This window comes from Lygodium microphyllum, chromosome 23 (genome assembly GCF_053477565.2).
Source record: "Lygodium microphyllum isolate KBCC chromosome 23, Lygodium_microphyllum_v1.1.10, whole genome shotgun sequence".
NCBI lineage: Eukaryota > Viridiplantae > Streptophyta > Polypodiopsida > Schizaeales > Lygodiaceae > Lygodium > Lygodium microphyllum.
The window spans coordinates 8,554,436-8,571,186 of record NC_141157.1 but is presented as its reverse complement, the minus strand read 5'-3'; the positions used below and the strand labels follow the sequence as shown (position 1 = coordinate 8,571,186).

The following is a 16,751-nucleotide window of genomic DNA, read 5'->3' as shown; positions in this document are numbered from 1 at the left end:
TTGTCGACTGAGATGACTGTGCGGTGGCAGTGTGAGTCTGACCTTTAAACTGCCCCTTGCCATCATCCTGCCTCCTCTGCTAGGGGTTGCCCGACTGAGGGGCAGGGGTCTGAGACTTAGGTTTTGGTGCTGTGCCTTGTGCCTTTGATCGACACTCGTCGTCAAAATGGCCGGCCTTTTGACAATGTTGACAATACCTATTCTTTTTAGGTGCATTCTGTCACCCAGGTTTGAGTTGTGACTGGGAGTTTCCTTGAGAATCCCCAGATTGATTTAGCTTTTGAAATTTTGATTTTGAGTGGAGGTTTGGTTTGGTTTGCCCTTCCCTTGTTGCCCTTTCTGAGAATGAGCAAGAAGAGCCCCCTCTGAAGAGGAATTCATATGAAACTGATCGAACAACCGTGTGTAACGCAACGGCTGACACTCAAATTCATAGAATGTAGGCATGGTAGGCTTTGAAACTATTCCTTCCACAAAATTGAAGTATTTCTTGGGGAGTTTATTTAGGAACAATGTGATCTGATCGTTAGAGGACTTGGGAGTCCCCATAGTGGAGAATTTAGTGAGGAGACGTCGATACTCAGCCAACTTGACTTTCAAGTCATCCCGGTCAGTGATTTTGAAAAGCTGAAGCTCATGGTCAAGATTAATACGACGGGTCCTATCTCAAGCCACATAGTGGTCATTCAAGTATGCCCATCGCTTTGATGCTAAGTTAAAATGTTGAAGCTGAGAATGAAACTCTGACAATAAGCCCTGCATTAGCTTGACAATAGCGGAGGCATTTCTAGCCTTCCATGAGCGGACGACCTCGTATGGAACAAATGTGGGACCGGATTGGGGTTTCAACTCCTGCACTAGATCCCATAGATTCTGTGAATCAAGGATATGTCTCATCAAATTCGACCAAGTAGTAAAGTTTGATCCGTTAAAACGAGTCTTGTCATTAAATACATTTTTGGCAGAAGATGAGCTAGAACCATGAGGTATCGGATGGGTGGAGTAAGATGATGGTGGGAAAGATGGTGGAGGTGAGAGTGTCTGATAAGAGTAAGGAGGGGGAAGTGGTGGGTAGGCAAAAGTAGGCTGTGAGTGTCCAATGAGTGCCGATTGATGCGGAGGCACTAGAACATGAATGTCTTCATAAGGTGCCGGTGTAGGTGGAGACACTGGGACATTGTAGCCTTGTCCAGAGTAAGGCTGGGACATAACATTATGACCAGAAGGTCCACTAGGCAATGCCATGGAGGCAAACTGTGGAGGCAACTGATCCATACTCGGGAGAGACTGAGTGGGATACCCAGGTTGCAATGATCCCGAAAGTGTGTATGAGGTAGGTGGAATACCACCCAGCTAAGGGAACGATGAGGTCCTAAAGGATGTGTCTATGTTTCCATAACTCCCCAGAGTGATGTGCAGTGCGACACGAGGTGTCTGAAATGGAAATGTAAATGGTGTAAATAGAAGTGGTGAAGCAGCGGAAGAATGTGGTGGGATGGGTGGGTTTTGAAAGTGAGGTGTATGAGGTGCAGATTCTTTTTGTTTATTTTTATCATTTAAAGACTGAAAATGAAACTGTGAAGATGATGATATACCATGTAATGAAGTGAAAGAAATACCAAATTCATTCTGATTATGTGAAGTAGATGGAAAAGAAGGAAGGACAGAAGAAGAGTTACCTGGCTTTTTCCTATAATCCCCGCGACGTGTGTTAACATACAAGAATTGGTCCTCTAGAGGACATTTTCCATAGTCAACAGACTGTACGTACCTTGCACCGGAGAGGACGGAAGAGTCTGAAAAAATGCAACATACTCCGGATCTTGCTCTCCAAGAGGGGGCCCATCCTTGATGGAGGTTTCAATGGCCTTGCAATATCGTCAGACTTACACGCAACATTTGAAGAGTGAAATCCATGCATACCTTCATTTAGAAGCTTTTCTTAAAGGGCAATCCTTCAGTTGAGCTCCTCAATCTTCTTTTGTCGATAGGCTATGATCAGTTTATATTCCTCAGAGGTCACCTTGCCTATCTTTTCTTCCATGTAGTCAGATGTTTCTCCCACCATGTCGGAACTTTGTGGAGCAAGCTAATCGGCCCACTCTCGCTCGGTTCTCGGCATAGGCTGATCTGGAGACTCAATCGATGTTGATGTGCTCAAAGTCATTTGAACCTATTGTTGTTCTTGCTTCTTGCGAAGAGCTTTCAGATCAAAGGCTTAGGTTTCTCAGAGAGTACCAGGCTCTGATACCATGTAAAGAAAAATACCCTAACACTGAAACATAAACAGAAACCATACGACAAAGCACAGACTGGTAAAAAAAACACAATTAGGGTTAGGGTTAGAGTAAACCAGAGACAATGAACATAGTGAATAAATGAACCTCGAACTCTTGTATCTCTAGGATCAGGGTAGGGGTAATGAGCTGGAGAGTGTGTCGTACTCCGAACGGATCTCGAATCGCAGCAAGGCAGCCTCCGGATGTTGAACACCAGCAAACGCAGCAGTGAGAAGCTGGATCTGATGCAGACAGCAGTGAGGAGAGAGAAAGACTAAAAACGGAGCTTGCAGGAGAGAGAAAGACTAAAAACGGAGCCTGCAGGAGAAAGACTGAAAACGCAGGCAGGACAGCCTGCAGGAGAGAGAACGACTGCAGCGATTGTAGACAGGAGAGAGAAAACTGTCAGGGCGGCAGCTGGAGCCTGCAAACGCAGCAGTTTGCTGGCGTGGCAGGCTGTACGACAGCGGTGCAGATGAACAGCAGTTAGTCGCCAGGCAGAAACAGCAGCAATTAGTGTGTGGAGGGCTGGAAACAAGCGCCAGACTGTAGGGAACAGTGATGGACAGCAAGGGCTGAGATGTCCTCCGTGACCGGGGTGTGGGCAGCAAGCTGGTAACACCTGAAACCTGCGAAAACGAGATTGTAAAATAGTGAAGGGCTGGCTGCCAACTTATAGAAAATTAGGGTTCTAGATCCTTTCTCACTTAACTTTCTCGATTCTCTCCCCGTTTTAGGGTTTTGGCTAAAATAAGCCTAAAGTAAGCATGTTTTGGGGCTATTTAAGTGGCTAAGTGCATTTCTTAGCACAACACATGTCTCCCCTCTCCTAAAGAGAACACCCTGCTGTGTGAACTCCAAAGTGGTCGTGCCCATCAGGTCAACTGATATCCAACGGTGGTTGCTTACTTCATCTCTTCTACATCTTCATAAATGTCCTCTCCCTGAGACTCCTCATCAGAATCCGCATCATCTTTTCCTTCCACTCCACCTATGTGCTGGTCAACGAAATCCATATTTATGCCACAAGAGGTTACCTGATTCCTGGAAACACCCTGATTGATCTCTGATCACTTCGAAGGTCTGCAACAAGTTTGTATGTTGCAGGTCACACAGATTACTGAGGTTTACAGTGGATTCAAGAGGACTGTTTACAGCCGTGACCTGCTGAACAGAATGATTTGTGTGCATACTGCAACACAAATATGCAGGTAGGCAGCCCTGTAGGTCTGCTACGGGTGTCAACTCTGTCACACAGCAGGTCACGAGAGCAGATTTGCTGAACTTCAGCTCTGGGATTCAACTGTATTGCTGCTTGCTTTGTAATGAACAATTAACCAAAAAGCAAGCAACATTCTATTCAATGCACATTTTTGCTTGGCCATGGATACCACTTAGAGAGTTCACAAGGATAATTTCACCTATCCATGTACAAACTTATTTAGGGTTGCGCCTGCCTGTAGAACTATGCCCTGTTTGTTCACATGCCTGCCACCTGTAAAGGACAGAAGAGCTGAACAGAGAAATGATCTGTTCTGGGGGCAGCAAACAGACCACACAGCCATCATCAATCCCCCCCCCCCCCCCCCCACAACACACACACACAAAACAAACAATTCTCTAGTAAGAATGGAGCAATAGTACCCTATTCCATTGTCTTCACCCTGTTGTCAGTGGTTCTCAGTTAATCACTCTGATAAGAAATGACCTTGTGAACTGCATGTTGCTTTTTTTCTCATTTTCATTGGTGTGCTTGCATAACGACATAGTCACATGGAATGGGCAGAGGGATGGGGAAATGTGGGACAGGTGACCCAAAAATGGCCATTCCTTATGACTATGCTGTTGGAATCTGGTCATCTGCAATGCTATCAATAGGTTTCGCTGTATCAAATTGAAGAAGGGCTTCTACATCGAGGGGATGATAATCATCATTCGAAGTTCTATGTCTGGGCCCTTGATCATTTAAGACAGCCAACCTTAGCTAAATTATGTGTGATTCTAAGCTTTTAATGGTTAATCAGATTAAATGAGTTATTTTTCCCTGATTTCATCCCTTGCCTTCCTAGTTTTCATTTTATATTGCTGTTTATATTTGATGTAACAGGTTATGAACTGATTGAAAGGCTTGCATACTATGGTATCACTTCAAATCTTGTCCTATACTTCACAGAGGAGCTGCATTTACAAACAGTTTCTGCAGCCAAAAATGTGAACATTTGGACTGGGGTCACCACCATATTGCCTATCCTGGGAGCCTTCTTAGCTGATGCATATTGGGGACGATATCGAGCAATCGCTTATTTTTCAACACTATATATTGCAGTAAGTGACATGAAGTTACTGCATTGTTTAGGAACTAAATGTAAGGTCTTTTATGTTAATACTTGTTAATTGTACTTTAGGGAATAGTAATGTGTTGCAGCTCAACTCTATGCATTGCAAAATAACCCCCAAATTTTTTACAATGGCTTTGTTCCTGTTTTATTGCTTTTTTGTCTCAGGGATTCATCCTGTTGACTCTTTCAGCATCTATTAGGTCTCTCAGACCATCCTCTTGCAGCACGGATGCAGTCTGTCCAGAAGCAAACTCAGTCCAGTTAGCTTTTTGTTTCCTCTCTTTATATCTAATTGCCACTGGTACAGGAGGTGTAAAGCCCTGTCTGGAAGCTTTTGGTGCAGATCAATTTGATGACAAAGATAGTAATGAAAGAAAGCAGAAAAGCTCTTTTTTCAACTGGTGGTACTTTGGACTTTGCACAGGTGCCTTACTGGCATTTACAGTTATTGTGTACATTGAGGACAATGCAACTTGGGGACTTGGCTTTGGCATACTGGCAGTTTTGATCACTCTCGCATCTGGTCTTTTTCTAGCAGGGACTCCCTTGTATCGGAACAAGGTTTCAGGTGGAAGCCCTCTAACTCACATACTTCAAGTGTTTGTTGCAGCTGTTTGGAGGTGGAACATAGCAGCACCTGTTGATGACACACTCCTGCATGAAGTACATGACACAGAATCACTGCGAATAGGGAGACGGAAACTTGTGCATACTGCAGGATTACGGTGCACATACTTACTCACATTTTGCTACTTTCTTCTATTGATCTTGTTGTATGTTAGTTTTGCACAACCAGATGATAGAGAGATGAACTAGAAGCAAACCTTGCATAAGATGACAAGGAAAGCCACTAATTCCACATGCATACTCTTTGCGCTTAAATATTCATATTAAGTTTGTTATCTTGTGCAACATGATGGATACAAAAGACTGAACAACTGAAAAGCTTGTCGGTGTCAGCTCAGCCACACATTCACCTCCGTTTGAAACTCTGAATGATACATATGAGAATAAGCTGCAAACTTGGGAAGCACACAAGCTTGGCAAGCACACTAGACTATTCCATTTATGTCTATAAAAATTAAGAAGTCTCCAATGTTTCCAGGTTCAATCTTGCTGGATGTAGCAAGAGTCTGTAAACCTCTGTTGCAGCAATTTGATGTAATGCAACCATGAAGAATTATGGTTACTGCCTTTGTATATTCAGTAAAAATGTTGGGGGTAAAGGCGCCTTTGCCTAGCTGCATGTGTATTACTACACTGACACTACCTGCGCTCTCACATTGCAGGCGGTAGGCGCCCATCATTGTCACTTCATTTTTTATTCTTTCAGTGACATTTGAATAAAGGGAAGGCCAGTCACACATTGTGACTGTTGGAGTTCCCACATTGTGTGTGTCTCTCTCTCTCTCTTGCTCTTGCTCCTTCCACCATAGCTCTTGCTTCCACTCGTGCTTCTACTTTAGGGCTTACCTCCCTTGAACTAGTATCAGAGCCTTCTTCTTTGCGAGCTCGAGATTGGTTCGACACACTTTTAGCTTCCATTCGAATACCTACAGCAGTAATCTCTTTGTTGGCAGCCATAGCCACTCCATTCGAGCTTCCTATCGGTTGCATTCTTCTTGGGCACTCTTTGAGTCTTCTTGAGCAAGTTGGAGCAGCCCCCCATAGCCCTCACCTTGCTGGTGCAGCATCATGTTGTGTGAAACAAGCCCTTTTTTTAGCAGCAATTGACATTTTTCATTTACTAGAGCATATCATCTTCATTGGGCAGCTATATAAGTACTTGTACACTTGGTTTTGATGCTTGGCATTGATTCTTCCACTCTTGGCATTCGATTTGAGTGCTAAGCTTCAGTTTTGGAGTGTTATAACAGTCCATAGACTTTCATAAAACAGAGTAGCACTTATCTTTGATGTCTATACTTATTGCTATTGGTTGGATGATGCCCGGTTATGCCCGGTTGATGCTTTTATATTTGGGGATGCTATGTCATTGCTTAGAGTTGATTTTGGACTGATTTTACCACTTCATTTACTCTGTTTTGGCTAAGGTTTGCTGGCTGGAAATAGAGGGCAACACTTTATTCGATTCTTTTGTGGTCAGCTTTGTTGGTCTTATGATATCCAGTTATGCTCGGGTGATGTCTACATGTATGGGAATGCTATGCTTGTGTTATGGATTGGATTTGGAGCTGATTTTGATACTGAAATAGTTTGGTTTGAAAGTGTATTGACTGTTGTATACAGTAGGGCTCAACCTCTTTTAACAGGGATTTTATATGCCTATTGCTTTTGGCCATGATTCGGGTGTTCTATAGAAAGGTAATGATCATCACGGGAAGGACTCTCGGAAGTCCCAATCTAAGTCACGTGGACGCATCAAGTCCCGTGGACTTAAGTCAGATCTTACATGCCATTATTGTGGAAAAGCAGGATACATACTATTTTAGTGCCATAGGATACATGATGACAAGTACAAAGAAAAGGGGAAAGAAAAAGTGCAAGAGAAGTCTAATGATCACAATATTATACTTGCAAAGTCGAGTGTAAGGATTGAGGAGATAAATGTCATGCAGCTTGAGGAGTCCGATGGTGACTACATCTTAGCAGCCTCTTTATGTGATGCCTCTCAGCTAACGGAGGCTAAGTCTATGTATGCATAGTGTTGGCTCTTGGATTTGGGTGCGTCTTTTTCATGTAACCCTCTACCATGAGTGGTTTCATACCTATCATAGTGTATCTGGTATTGTGCGCTTAGATGGTGATCGGTTTCTTGATATTATTGGCATTGGTGGTGTCACTCTATAGTTTTCCTCTGGTAGCACTTTTGTTCTGCATAATGTACATCATGTATTGTCACAACTCTATAGAAACAGAATTTATATCCTTTTTCATTAATTTGTCTATATAATGATTTATTAAATTTATTTCCTTTGCACTAATTAGATATAAAGAAAAGTGCATTGGAGTTGGCCACTGATGAGTGGTCACAGGTTATGGTGGACCCACACGGTGGGTTAGAGAAAAGATAGTTCACACTTCCACCTATATGACCCGATTGGGCGCCTGTGACTAGAACTCACGCATATTAGGGTTAGACTCGCACACAGAAAGGATTGATGCCTTAAAGTGTGGGCTAGATCCACCAGAACAGACAGTTACAATCAACAAGATTGCATGATCATGAAATGCTTGTATAATGTGCATGTGTGGGCTGAAAGCTTGAAATGCACATTTCTTTGCATAGGAAAGTCACATGAAGATTCGGATACCATTTTTGCGATGTACACGGAAAAAGCTTTCATATGATACCCATATTGGGGGGGTCCCTAAATTCTAGGAGATCCCTAAATTTTAGGAGGTCCCTAAAATTTAGGAGCCTCGAATTAGCCTAAAAATGCTAGTCCTAAAAAATAGGGATATCATTCTAAAAATAGTAAGTTCTGTACTCTGACTGTGCTTACTAAATTTGGTTGTTTCTATTCTTGACAGTATTCAACCCAAAAAGGAAGGCCATAGAGAAGAGACAAGTGTCAAGACACTTGTCACACAAGTTTCCAAGTGTCCCACCACTTGTCACATCTCATGACATGTGGCTGGACACTTGTCTTGTGCTACTCCACTTTCCCCTTTTGTACTAGCTCTCCTCTCTCTTATAAATAAGAGCTCATTTTTCTTCATTCAAGATCATTTTTCTTTGCTGTAAACTCATGTACAGCACCCACAGATAGCCAGAAACTGGCCCCATCCATCTCCATCATCATCCCCCACTTCTCCATTATCAAATTCCTCCATATTCCCTCTTCTATCACTGCTGTTTTACAAGACAGCAATCCTGTAAATTCATTACAGCACCTCCTTCTTGAGCTCTTTCTTCCATTTTAGCTACAAGAAGCAAGCTCTATCCATGTACTGCTGATCAATGATGGAGAAAGGCTGAATTTCCCTTTTTCTTCTCTCATACTGTAAAGAAATCAGTTCTTATCATTGCATAATAGATAATGCATGTGTGTTTGTACATCTTTGCATGATCTTGTGAGAGTGAGAATTACTTCTTCTCACTCTCAGGTTGATTGTAACTGAGCTCTTCCCTAAGGGACTTGGGTTGAGCAGAAATACATTCCTTCGGGGGGGGGTTGCCCATCTTCAACCCTCAATCTTGTCTCCATTACTTTTACATTTTTATGGCTGTAATTTTGTGAGTAATTTTCATTTTCAGCTTTAAGTGTTCATTCTTTTTTCTATTAAATCTCGAAAACAAGCAAATATCATAATTGTTAAGCATACTACGTTGTTCAGGGCGTTTACAGTGGTATCAGAGCTTTGGCTCGGTCCTCACCCCCAACACTGGTAGTGCTTACAACTATAAGTTTGTTTGTTTTCAGCCCTTGCATTGAGTGCTTGAGCATATTTTTTTTCTTTAGTCTCAATGGATCAATCGAGTGCTATCCTTCAAGCCATTCAAAGTCTTAGAGAGGAGAATCAGCAAATTTGTGAGCAACTTCTCAAACTAGAAAAAGTTGAGAATCCCAAAGAATTCAAGGAAAGAAGCCCATCTACTTCAAGGAGACAAAGCCATACCAATGAAAGGAGCCGATCAAGAAGTCCAACTACTTCTAAGAGGCAGTCCCATTCTACTTCAAGACAAAGAAAGAGATCGCGTCGAAGCTCATCCTCTTCTTCAAAGTCATCTGGCGCCTATTCTGATGGATCCTCTTCTAGTAATGAAGAGTCACACCCTTCTCGTGGAAGACCTCATCATCGTCAAAGGCGTCGACATTCTTCACCCTCGTCTCCATCTTTATCCCCATCAAGCACTTCATCATCTTCAACCTCAAGATCCGAGCATGGACGAAGGCATAAGAAGAAGAAGAAGACTAAGTCACTATCTCAACTTGAAAAGAAGATCAAGTTCAGTATGTATGATGGTTCCCGAAATCCTGATCTTCTTCTGAAGTTTATTCGTCAATTTCAAATTTTGTATGGTCGTGACAAGTATAAAGAAAAAGAAAAGATTAAGTTTGCAGCTTTACATTTAACCGACTTAGCCCATACTTGGTGGACGGGGTTGGAATATGATCATGCTGCCCCAAAATCATGGCGGTCCTTTGTTCGCCTGATACAAAGCCAATTTCTTCCTGTTCATTTCAAAAGAGATGTAAAAATGGAATGGGATCGGCTTTGGCAAAAGAAAAATGAGTCACTTGGTGACTATACCAAGAGATTTTGGGAGCTACTTTTGAAGGTCCAACATTTCAAGAAGATCAGCAATTCGGAAAAGCTTATGAAGTTTCAAGGAGGTTTGCATTTTAAACTTCGTACTGCTCTTAATCATTATCATTGTTCTAGTCTCAGGGAACTCATTGACCATGCTGAGACATGGGAAATGGAGCACAATGGCAACAAATCATTCCAAAAGAATGATAAGAAGAGAGTAGCTGATGATGAGGAGTATTCAGCCCCAAATGAAGGACAAAAACAGTGGCAAAAGCAGCCACCATCAAATCAAAAGAAGATGAAGCCCTATACACCTCCTAATGCTCATCAATTTCGCTCCAATCTATACCCACAAGCAAAGCAATTTTCCGAAGAAGAAAAGAAACGCTTCATGAAAGAAGGGAAGTGCTTTAAATGTGGACAAACAGGCCACATAGCGAAGCAATGTCCAAACAAGGGACAAAGCAAGGTTTCTGACAACAAGCCTAAGTCGCCAGTGAAAATCAATGCTATCAGTGATGTAGTTGCAAACACAACTCACACTCCAGAGACGCGCAAATTATTAAAAGCTTGGGGACAGTTGCAAGGTAAGCAAGCACTATTCTTGATAGATCTTGGGGCGAATGAAAATATTATTTCCTTGCAATTAGCTAAAGAGCTTGGATTAAAGAATGAAGAGATGGACACTCCGGCAGAAGTTCGCCAAGCTTTAAATGCTGATGAAGGTGACACAGTGAAAACTGTGATACCCTACATTGGCAAGCTCAAGTTTCAAATTCAAGGCTACAGTGACGAAGATACCTTTTGTATCGGAGACCTTGATGGTTGCGATGTGATTCTTGGCATGCCCTGGAATCATAGAGTAGATTCAACCATCTTTTCTCAGAAAAAGAAGGTAGAACTCACCAACAAAGGCAAGAAGTACGAGATCCAAGCTGGAGTTTCTGGAGATACCATACCTATGAGCAACTTCAGCTCTTGGAAAAGTATAAAGATTGTTTTTTGGAAGATCTTCCTTATCAGCTTCCCCCAGAAAGGCCAGAAGACCATCATATTGATATTATCCCGGGCAGTTCTCCTCCTAATATAGCACCATACCGTGTGAGCCGTCCTCAACAAGAAGAAATCAGAAAGCAAGTCGAAGACCTACTCAACCGTGGGCTAATTAGGCCAAGTAGCTCACCATTTTGTTCACCGGTTCTTCTTGTTTAAAAGAAAGATGGCACATTCAGGATGTGCATTGATTATCGAGCCCTCAACAAAATCACCGTGAAGAATCGGTTTCCTATTCCCAGAATTGACGACATTTTGGATCGTCTAGGAGGCTCAAAGGTTTTTAGCCGCATTGATTTAAAGAGTGGTTATCATCAAATTAGGGTAATACCACAAGATGTACACAAAATTGCTTTCCGCACTTCATACGGTCTTTATGAATTCTTGGTGGTTCCTTTCGGATTAACCAATGCACTAGCCACCTTTAATCGAATGATGGAGCGCATCTTTAGAGAGCATCGACAATATGTCGGTACTTTCTTTGATGATATTCTTGTCTTTAGCAAGAATGAAGAGGAGCATCATCAACACTTGGAAATTGTTCTACAATTACTACAACAAAATCAACTCTTGGTAAATGGTAAAACGAGTGAATTTTTCATGCATAAAATAAATTACCTTGGGCATGTCATCTCTTTTGAAGGGATTCAGATGGATCCTGAAAAGATCAGGATAATCCAAGAATGGCCTCATCTTCGTGATGTACATGAGGTGCGATCGTTTCTTGGCTTATGTTCTTATTACCGCCGCTTCATCAAGCATTTTGCACATATGGCTTCTCCACTTCATGACCTTACAAAGAAGAAGATCTCTTTCCAATGGAAGGAAAAAGAGAAGGCAGCCTTCACAAGGCTGAAAACAGCTCTTACTTTTGGACCTGTTCTTATCATTCCAGATTTGGTAAAACCATTTGTGGTGGAAGCAGATGCTTGCGGTGATTGTATTGGTGCAGTGCTAAATCAAGAAGGCCATGCCGTAGCCTTTGAAAGCCGCCGTCTAAATGATGTGGAGAAAAGGTATGACATTTATGAAAAGGAGCTCTTAGCAGTGGTTCATGCTTTAAAGATATGGAAACATTATCTTTTAGGCAATGAATTCCTTATTAAAACCGATCATCAAAGCTTGAAGTATTTCAAGACTCAAAAGCATTTGCAGGAGAAACATGCAAGATGGGAAAATTTCTTGTCTATGTTTCATTTTCAAATTATGTACACTCCAGGGAAACAAAATGTAGTTGCTGATGCACTTTCTAGAGTGCCTCGCATTGCAACTATTACAGTGGCTCATCATAAAGATTTTCAAACGATGAAGAATACTTATGATGAAGATACTGATTTTGCAGCAGTTTGGTCAAATTTACAGCAAGGAGGTTCTCATCCAGATTATTCCATCAAAGACGGTTACCTTCTCATGAACAATCGCCTTTGTGTCACTCTTCCTGTTCGACAAAAGGTGCTTAAAGAAAGTCACGAACCCCCTTATGCAGGGCATAGAGGGAGGGCAGCCACTCTAAGTGCAATTGAGCGCTACTTTTATTGGCCAACATTACGAAAAGATACACATAACTTCATCGAGGCTTGTCTGGTATGCCAAAAATCCAAATATGATAGGCAGAAGATTCCAGGATTGTTGCAACCTCTTCCAGTGCCCAAAGATCCATGGGAATCTATCACAATGGATTTCATCTCAGGTATTCCAAGAACACCTCAAGGTCATGATATGATTTGGGTCATAATTGATAGATTCAGCAAACAATCACATTTTATTCCATGTCATAAAACATTGAAATCCGCACAAGCTGCAAGACTTTTCATTCAACATATCTTCAGATTACATGCTATGCCTTCTGAGATCATTTTAGATAGAGACTCCAAATTCACAAGTAACTTTTGGCGTGCTTTATTTGAGAATTTGGGAACCACTTTAAAGTTCTCCTCAGCTTTTCATCCTCAAACTGACGGCCAAACAGAGGTGATGAATCTCACTCTTTTGGATATGTTGAAAGCTTATGTTAGTGAACATAAGTCACAATGGGAGAAATATCTTCCATTATTGGAGTTTGCTTACAACAATACAGTGCACTCATCCACAGGGAAAGCTCCAAATGAAATAGTACAGGGTAAAGTGATTCCTCCTCCAATTATTCGCACTAAAGATAAGATTTTTGCTGCTGATGAGTTTGCTTCAGATTTAAAAACAACAATGGATCAAGTTCGAGCCACTATCAAAGTTGCGCAAGAGCGACAAAAGAAGCAAGCAGATAAACGAAGAAGACCTTTGGCTTTTGAAAAAGGTCAATATGTCTTGCTAAAGTTTGATAAAAGCAGGCTCAAACAAGGTTCTGGTCAAAATTCATCTTTTCCAAAGCTCTCCAGTAGATACTTTGGACCCTTCAAAGTGATTGAGAAAATAAATGAAGTTTCTTATCGACTTGAGCTTCCTACTCATTGGAAAATACACAATGCTTTTCATGTAAGTTTGCTAAAACCTTACATAGGACCAAAACCAAAGGAACCCATTACTGAAGATCCCCCAGAAGTTGAAGAAACAGAGCAACTCTTGGAAACTGAAAAGATTTTGTTTCTCAAGGATCGAACCACGAGAAGTGGCCTTGTGACACGAAAATTCTTGCTAAAATTCAAGAATCTACCCACCACAGATGCACAGTGGGTAGATGAAAAATTCATGAAGGATTACCCAAATATTCTACAACAATATCAAGAAGATTTTCAGTTGAGGACAGCTGAATAAAAGCCAGAGGGCTGTCACAACTCTATAGAAATAGAATTTGTATCCTTTTTCATTAATTTGTCTATATAATGATTTATTAAATTTATTTCCTTTGCACTAATTAGATATAAAGAAAAGTGCATTGGAGCTGGCCAGTGATGAGTGGTCACAGGTTATGGTGGACCCACACGGTGGGTTAGAGAAAAGATAGTTCACACTTCCACCTATATGACCCGATTGGGCGCCTGTGACTAGAACTCACGCATATCAGGGTTAGACTTGCACACAGAAAGGATTGATGCCTTGAAGTGTGGGCTAGATCCACCAGAACAGACAGTTACAATCAACAAGATGGCATGATCATGAAATGCTTGTATAATGTGTATGTGTGGGCTGAAAGCTTGAAATGCACATTTCTTTGCATAGGAAAGTCACATGAAGATTCGGATACCATTTTTGCGATGTACACGGAAAAAACTTTTATATGATACCCATATTGGGGGAGTCCCTAAATTCTAGGAGATCCCTAAATTTTAGGAGGTCCCTAAATTTTAGGAGCCTCGAATTAGCCTAAAAATGCTAGTCCTAAAAAATAGGGATGTCATTCTAAAAATAGTAAGTTCTGTACTCTGACTGTGCTTACTAAATTTGGTTGTTTCTATTCTTGACAGTATTCAACCCAAAAAGGAAGGCCATAGAGAAGAGACAAGTGTCAAGACACTTGTCACACAAGTTTCCAAGTGTCCCACCACTTGTCACATCTCATGACATGTGGCTGGACACTTGTCTTGTGCTACTCCACTTTCCCCTTTTGTACTAGCTCTCCCCTCTCTTATAAATAAGAGCTCGTTTTTCTTCATTCAAGATCATTTTTCTTTGCTGTAAACTCATGTACAGCACCCACAGATAGCCAGAAACTGGCCCCATCCATCCCCATCATCATCCCCCACTTCTCCATTATCAAATTCCTCCATATTCCCTCTTCTATCACTGCTGTTTTACAAGACAGCAATCCTGTAAATTCATTACAGCACCTCCTTCTTGAGCTCTTTCTTCCATTTTAGCTACAAGAAGCAAGCTCTATCCATGTACTGCTGATCAATGATGGAGAAAGGCTGAATTTCCCTTTTTCTTCTCTCATACTGTAAAGAAATCAGTTCTTATCATTGCATAATAGATAATGCATGTGTGTTTGTACATCTTTGCATGATCTTGTGAGAGTGAGAATTACTTCTTCTCACTCTCAGGTTGATTGTAACTGAGCTCTTCCCTAAGGGACTTGGGTTGAGCAGAAATACATTCGTTCGGGGGGGGTTGCCCATCTTCAACCCTCAATCTTGTCTCCATTACTTTTACATTTTTATGGCTGTAATTTTGTGAGTAATTTTCATTTTCAGCTTTAAGTGTTCATTCTCTTTTCTATTAAATCTCGAAAACAAGCAAATATCATAATTGTTAAGCATACTACGTTGTTCGGGGCGTTTACATGTATCCGCCCTGATTAAAAGCCTTTGTCAGTTGACCATCCCTTACACCCCTTTCCAGAATGATATGGCTGAGGATATGAATAGGACTATCCAGGAGAGGGTCTGGAGTATGCTTAGCCAAGCAGGCTTACCACAACATTTTTGGATTGAAGCAATCTCTACTGCCGTGCATCTTATTAACAGGTCACCTTGTAGTGGTATTGACTTCCAGGTTGCAAATGAGGTATGGATAGGAAAGCCTCCCTCATATACTCATTTGCGTATCTTTGGATGTGATGGCTTCTGCCATGTGCCCAAGGACACATGCAATAAGATGGATCCTAAAAGTGTGAAATGCATTTTTATTGGCTATGGAGATATATGTGAGATGGGATGTCGTCTTTGGGATCCACAGGCAGGAAAAGTAATCCGCAGCCATGATGTTGTGTTCCATGAGGAAAAAATGCATATGTAGCCTGAGAAAGTTGTTGAGATATGCAGGGTTATTTTTCACGAGGAGCCCCGTACTTCCATACAACCAGCTACACAGCTTGTACTAGTAGTCGATCCTTACGGCTAGGATGTTGGATATGCAACACAACCTGCATTGAGGCGTTCTACTAGAGATAGATGACCTCGTGACCATTATGAGCCCTTCATAAATTATGACTTGGTTACAGAGGTAGGAGAGCCTCTCACCTATGATGAGGCTATGCGCAGGGGTGATTGTCACTTCTAGGAAAGGGCTATGCAGTTTGAGATCGACTCGTTGCATAAGAATCTTACGTGGAGATTTGGTTTTCTTCCCCAGTAGCAAGAGAGCTTTGACTTGCAAGTGGGTGTACAAGTTGAAAAGTAACCCTGGACACCCTAGGCTGGTATACAAGGCTAGATCGGTAGCAAAGGTTTTTAAGGAGCATGGTGTCGACTTTGATGAAATCTTCTCTCTTGTGGTTAAGATGACCAACCACCCTATGCTTAGTCTTGGCTTTGGTTGCCCAGCTTGACTTGGACTTGTATCAGTTGGATGTCAATATGGCTTTCTTATATGCGGACTTGCATGATGAGATATATATGGAGCAGCCTAAGGGTTTTGTAGAGTTTGGTAGGGAATACCTAGTGTGTAGATTGAGGAAGAGTCTTTATGGCTTGAAGTAGGCACCTAGGGAATGGTACCATGAATTTGATGCATTTATGCAGTCACAGGGCAATAGCTGTAGTGCTATGGATCCGTGCTTGTACACCAAGAAAGCTCGAGATGGTTTATTATTGATTTTGGTACTCTATGTGGATGGCATGCTTTTAGTAGGGAAAGCTCATGATGAGCTAGATGCTCTTAAGGCTCAACTCAAGAAGAGCTTTGAGATGAAAGATCTGGGATAGGCCTCTCATATACTTGGTATGCGCATTACGCGTGACAAGTCTCAAGGACTACTCTATCTGTCATAGGAGTATATCCATAAAGTCCTTCAGTGCTTCCGTATGTAAAATGTGAAGCCTATTAGCTATCCATTGCCTTTTCATGTGAAGGTATCATAGGCTGATTGTTCGCAGATAGATGAGCAGAGGGCCGAGATGGGCAAGATTCCCTATTCATTTGCAGTGGGCAGTCTTATGTATGCCATGATAGCCACCACCTGTCCAGATATTGCATTTGCAATTGG

At 41.7% G+C, this 16,751-nt stretch overlaps 1 protein-coding gene across 3 annotated transcripts in view; it reads left to right on the top strand.

The window, feature by feature from the left end:
• The window catches only part of LOC148015857 (protein NRT1/ PTR FAMILY 8.3-like), a 99,225-nt gene that overhangs the window by 41,753 nt on the left and 40,721 nt on the right, over positions 1 to 16,751 (top strand). For 2 of the 3 annotated variants that reach the window (XM_087664711.1, XM_087664713.1), the window contains exons 2-3: positions 4,387 to 4,604; positions 4,784 to 5,343. In XM_087664711.1, coding sequence (XP_087520837.1) covers positions 4,387 to 4,604; positions 4,784 to 5,343 — 778 coding nt within the window. The remainder of the gene's footprint in view (positions 1 to 4,386; positions 4,605 to 4,783; positions 5,344 to 16,751) is intronic. The other variant, XM_087664712.1, reaches the window with a different exon arrangement.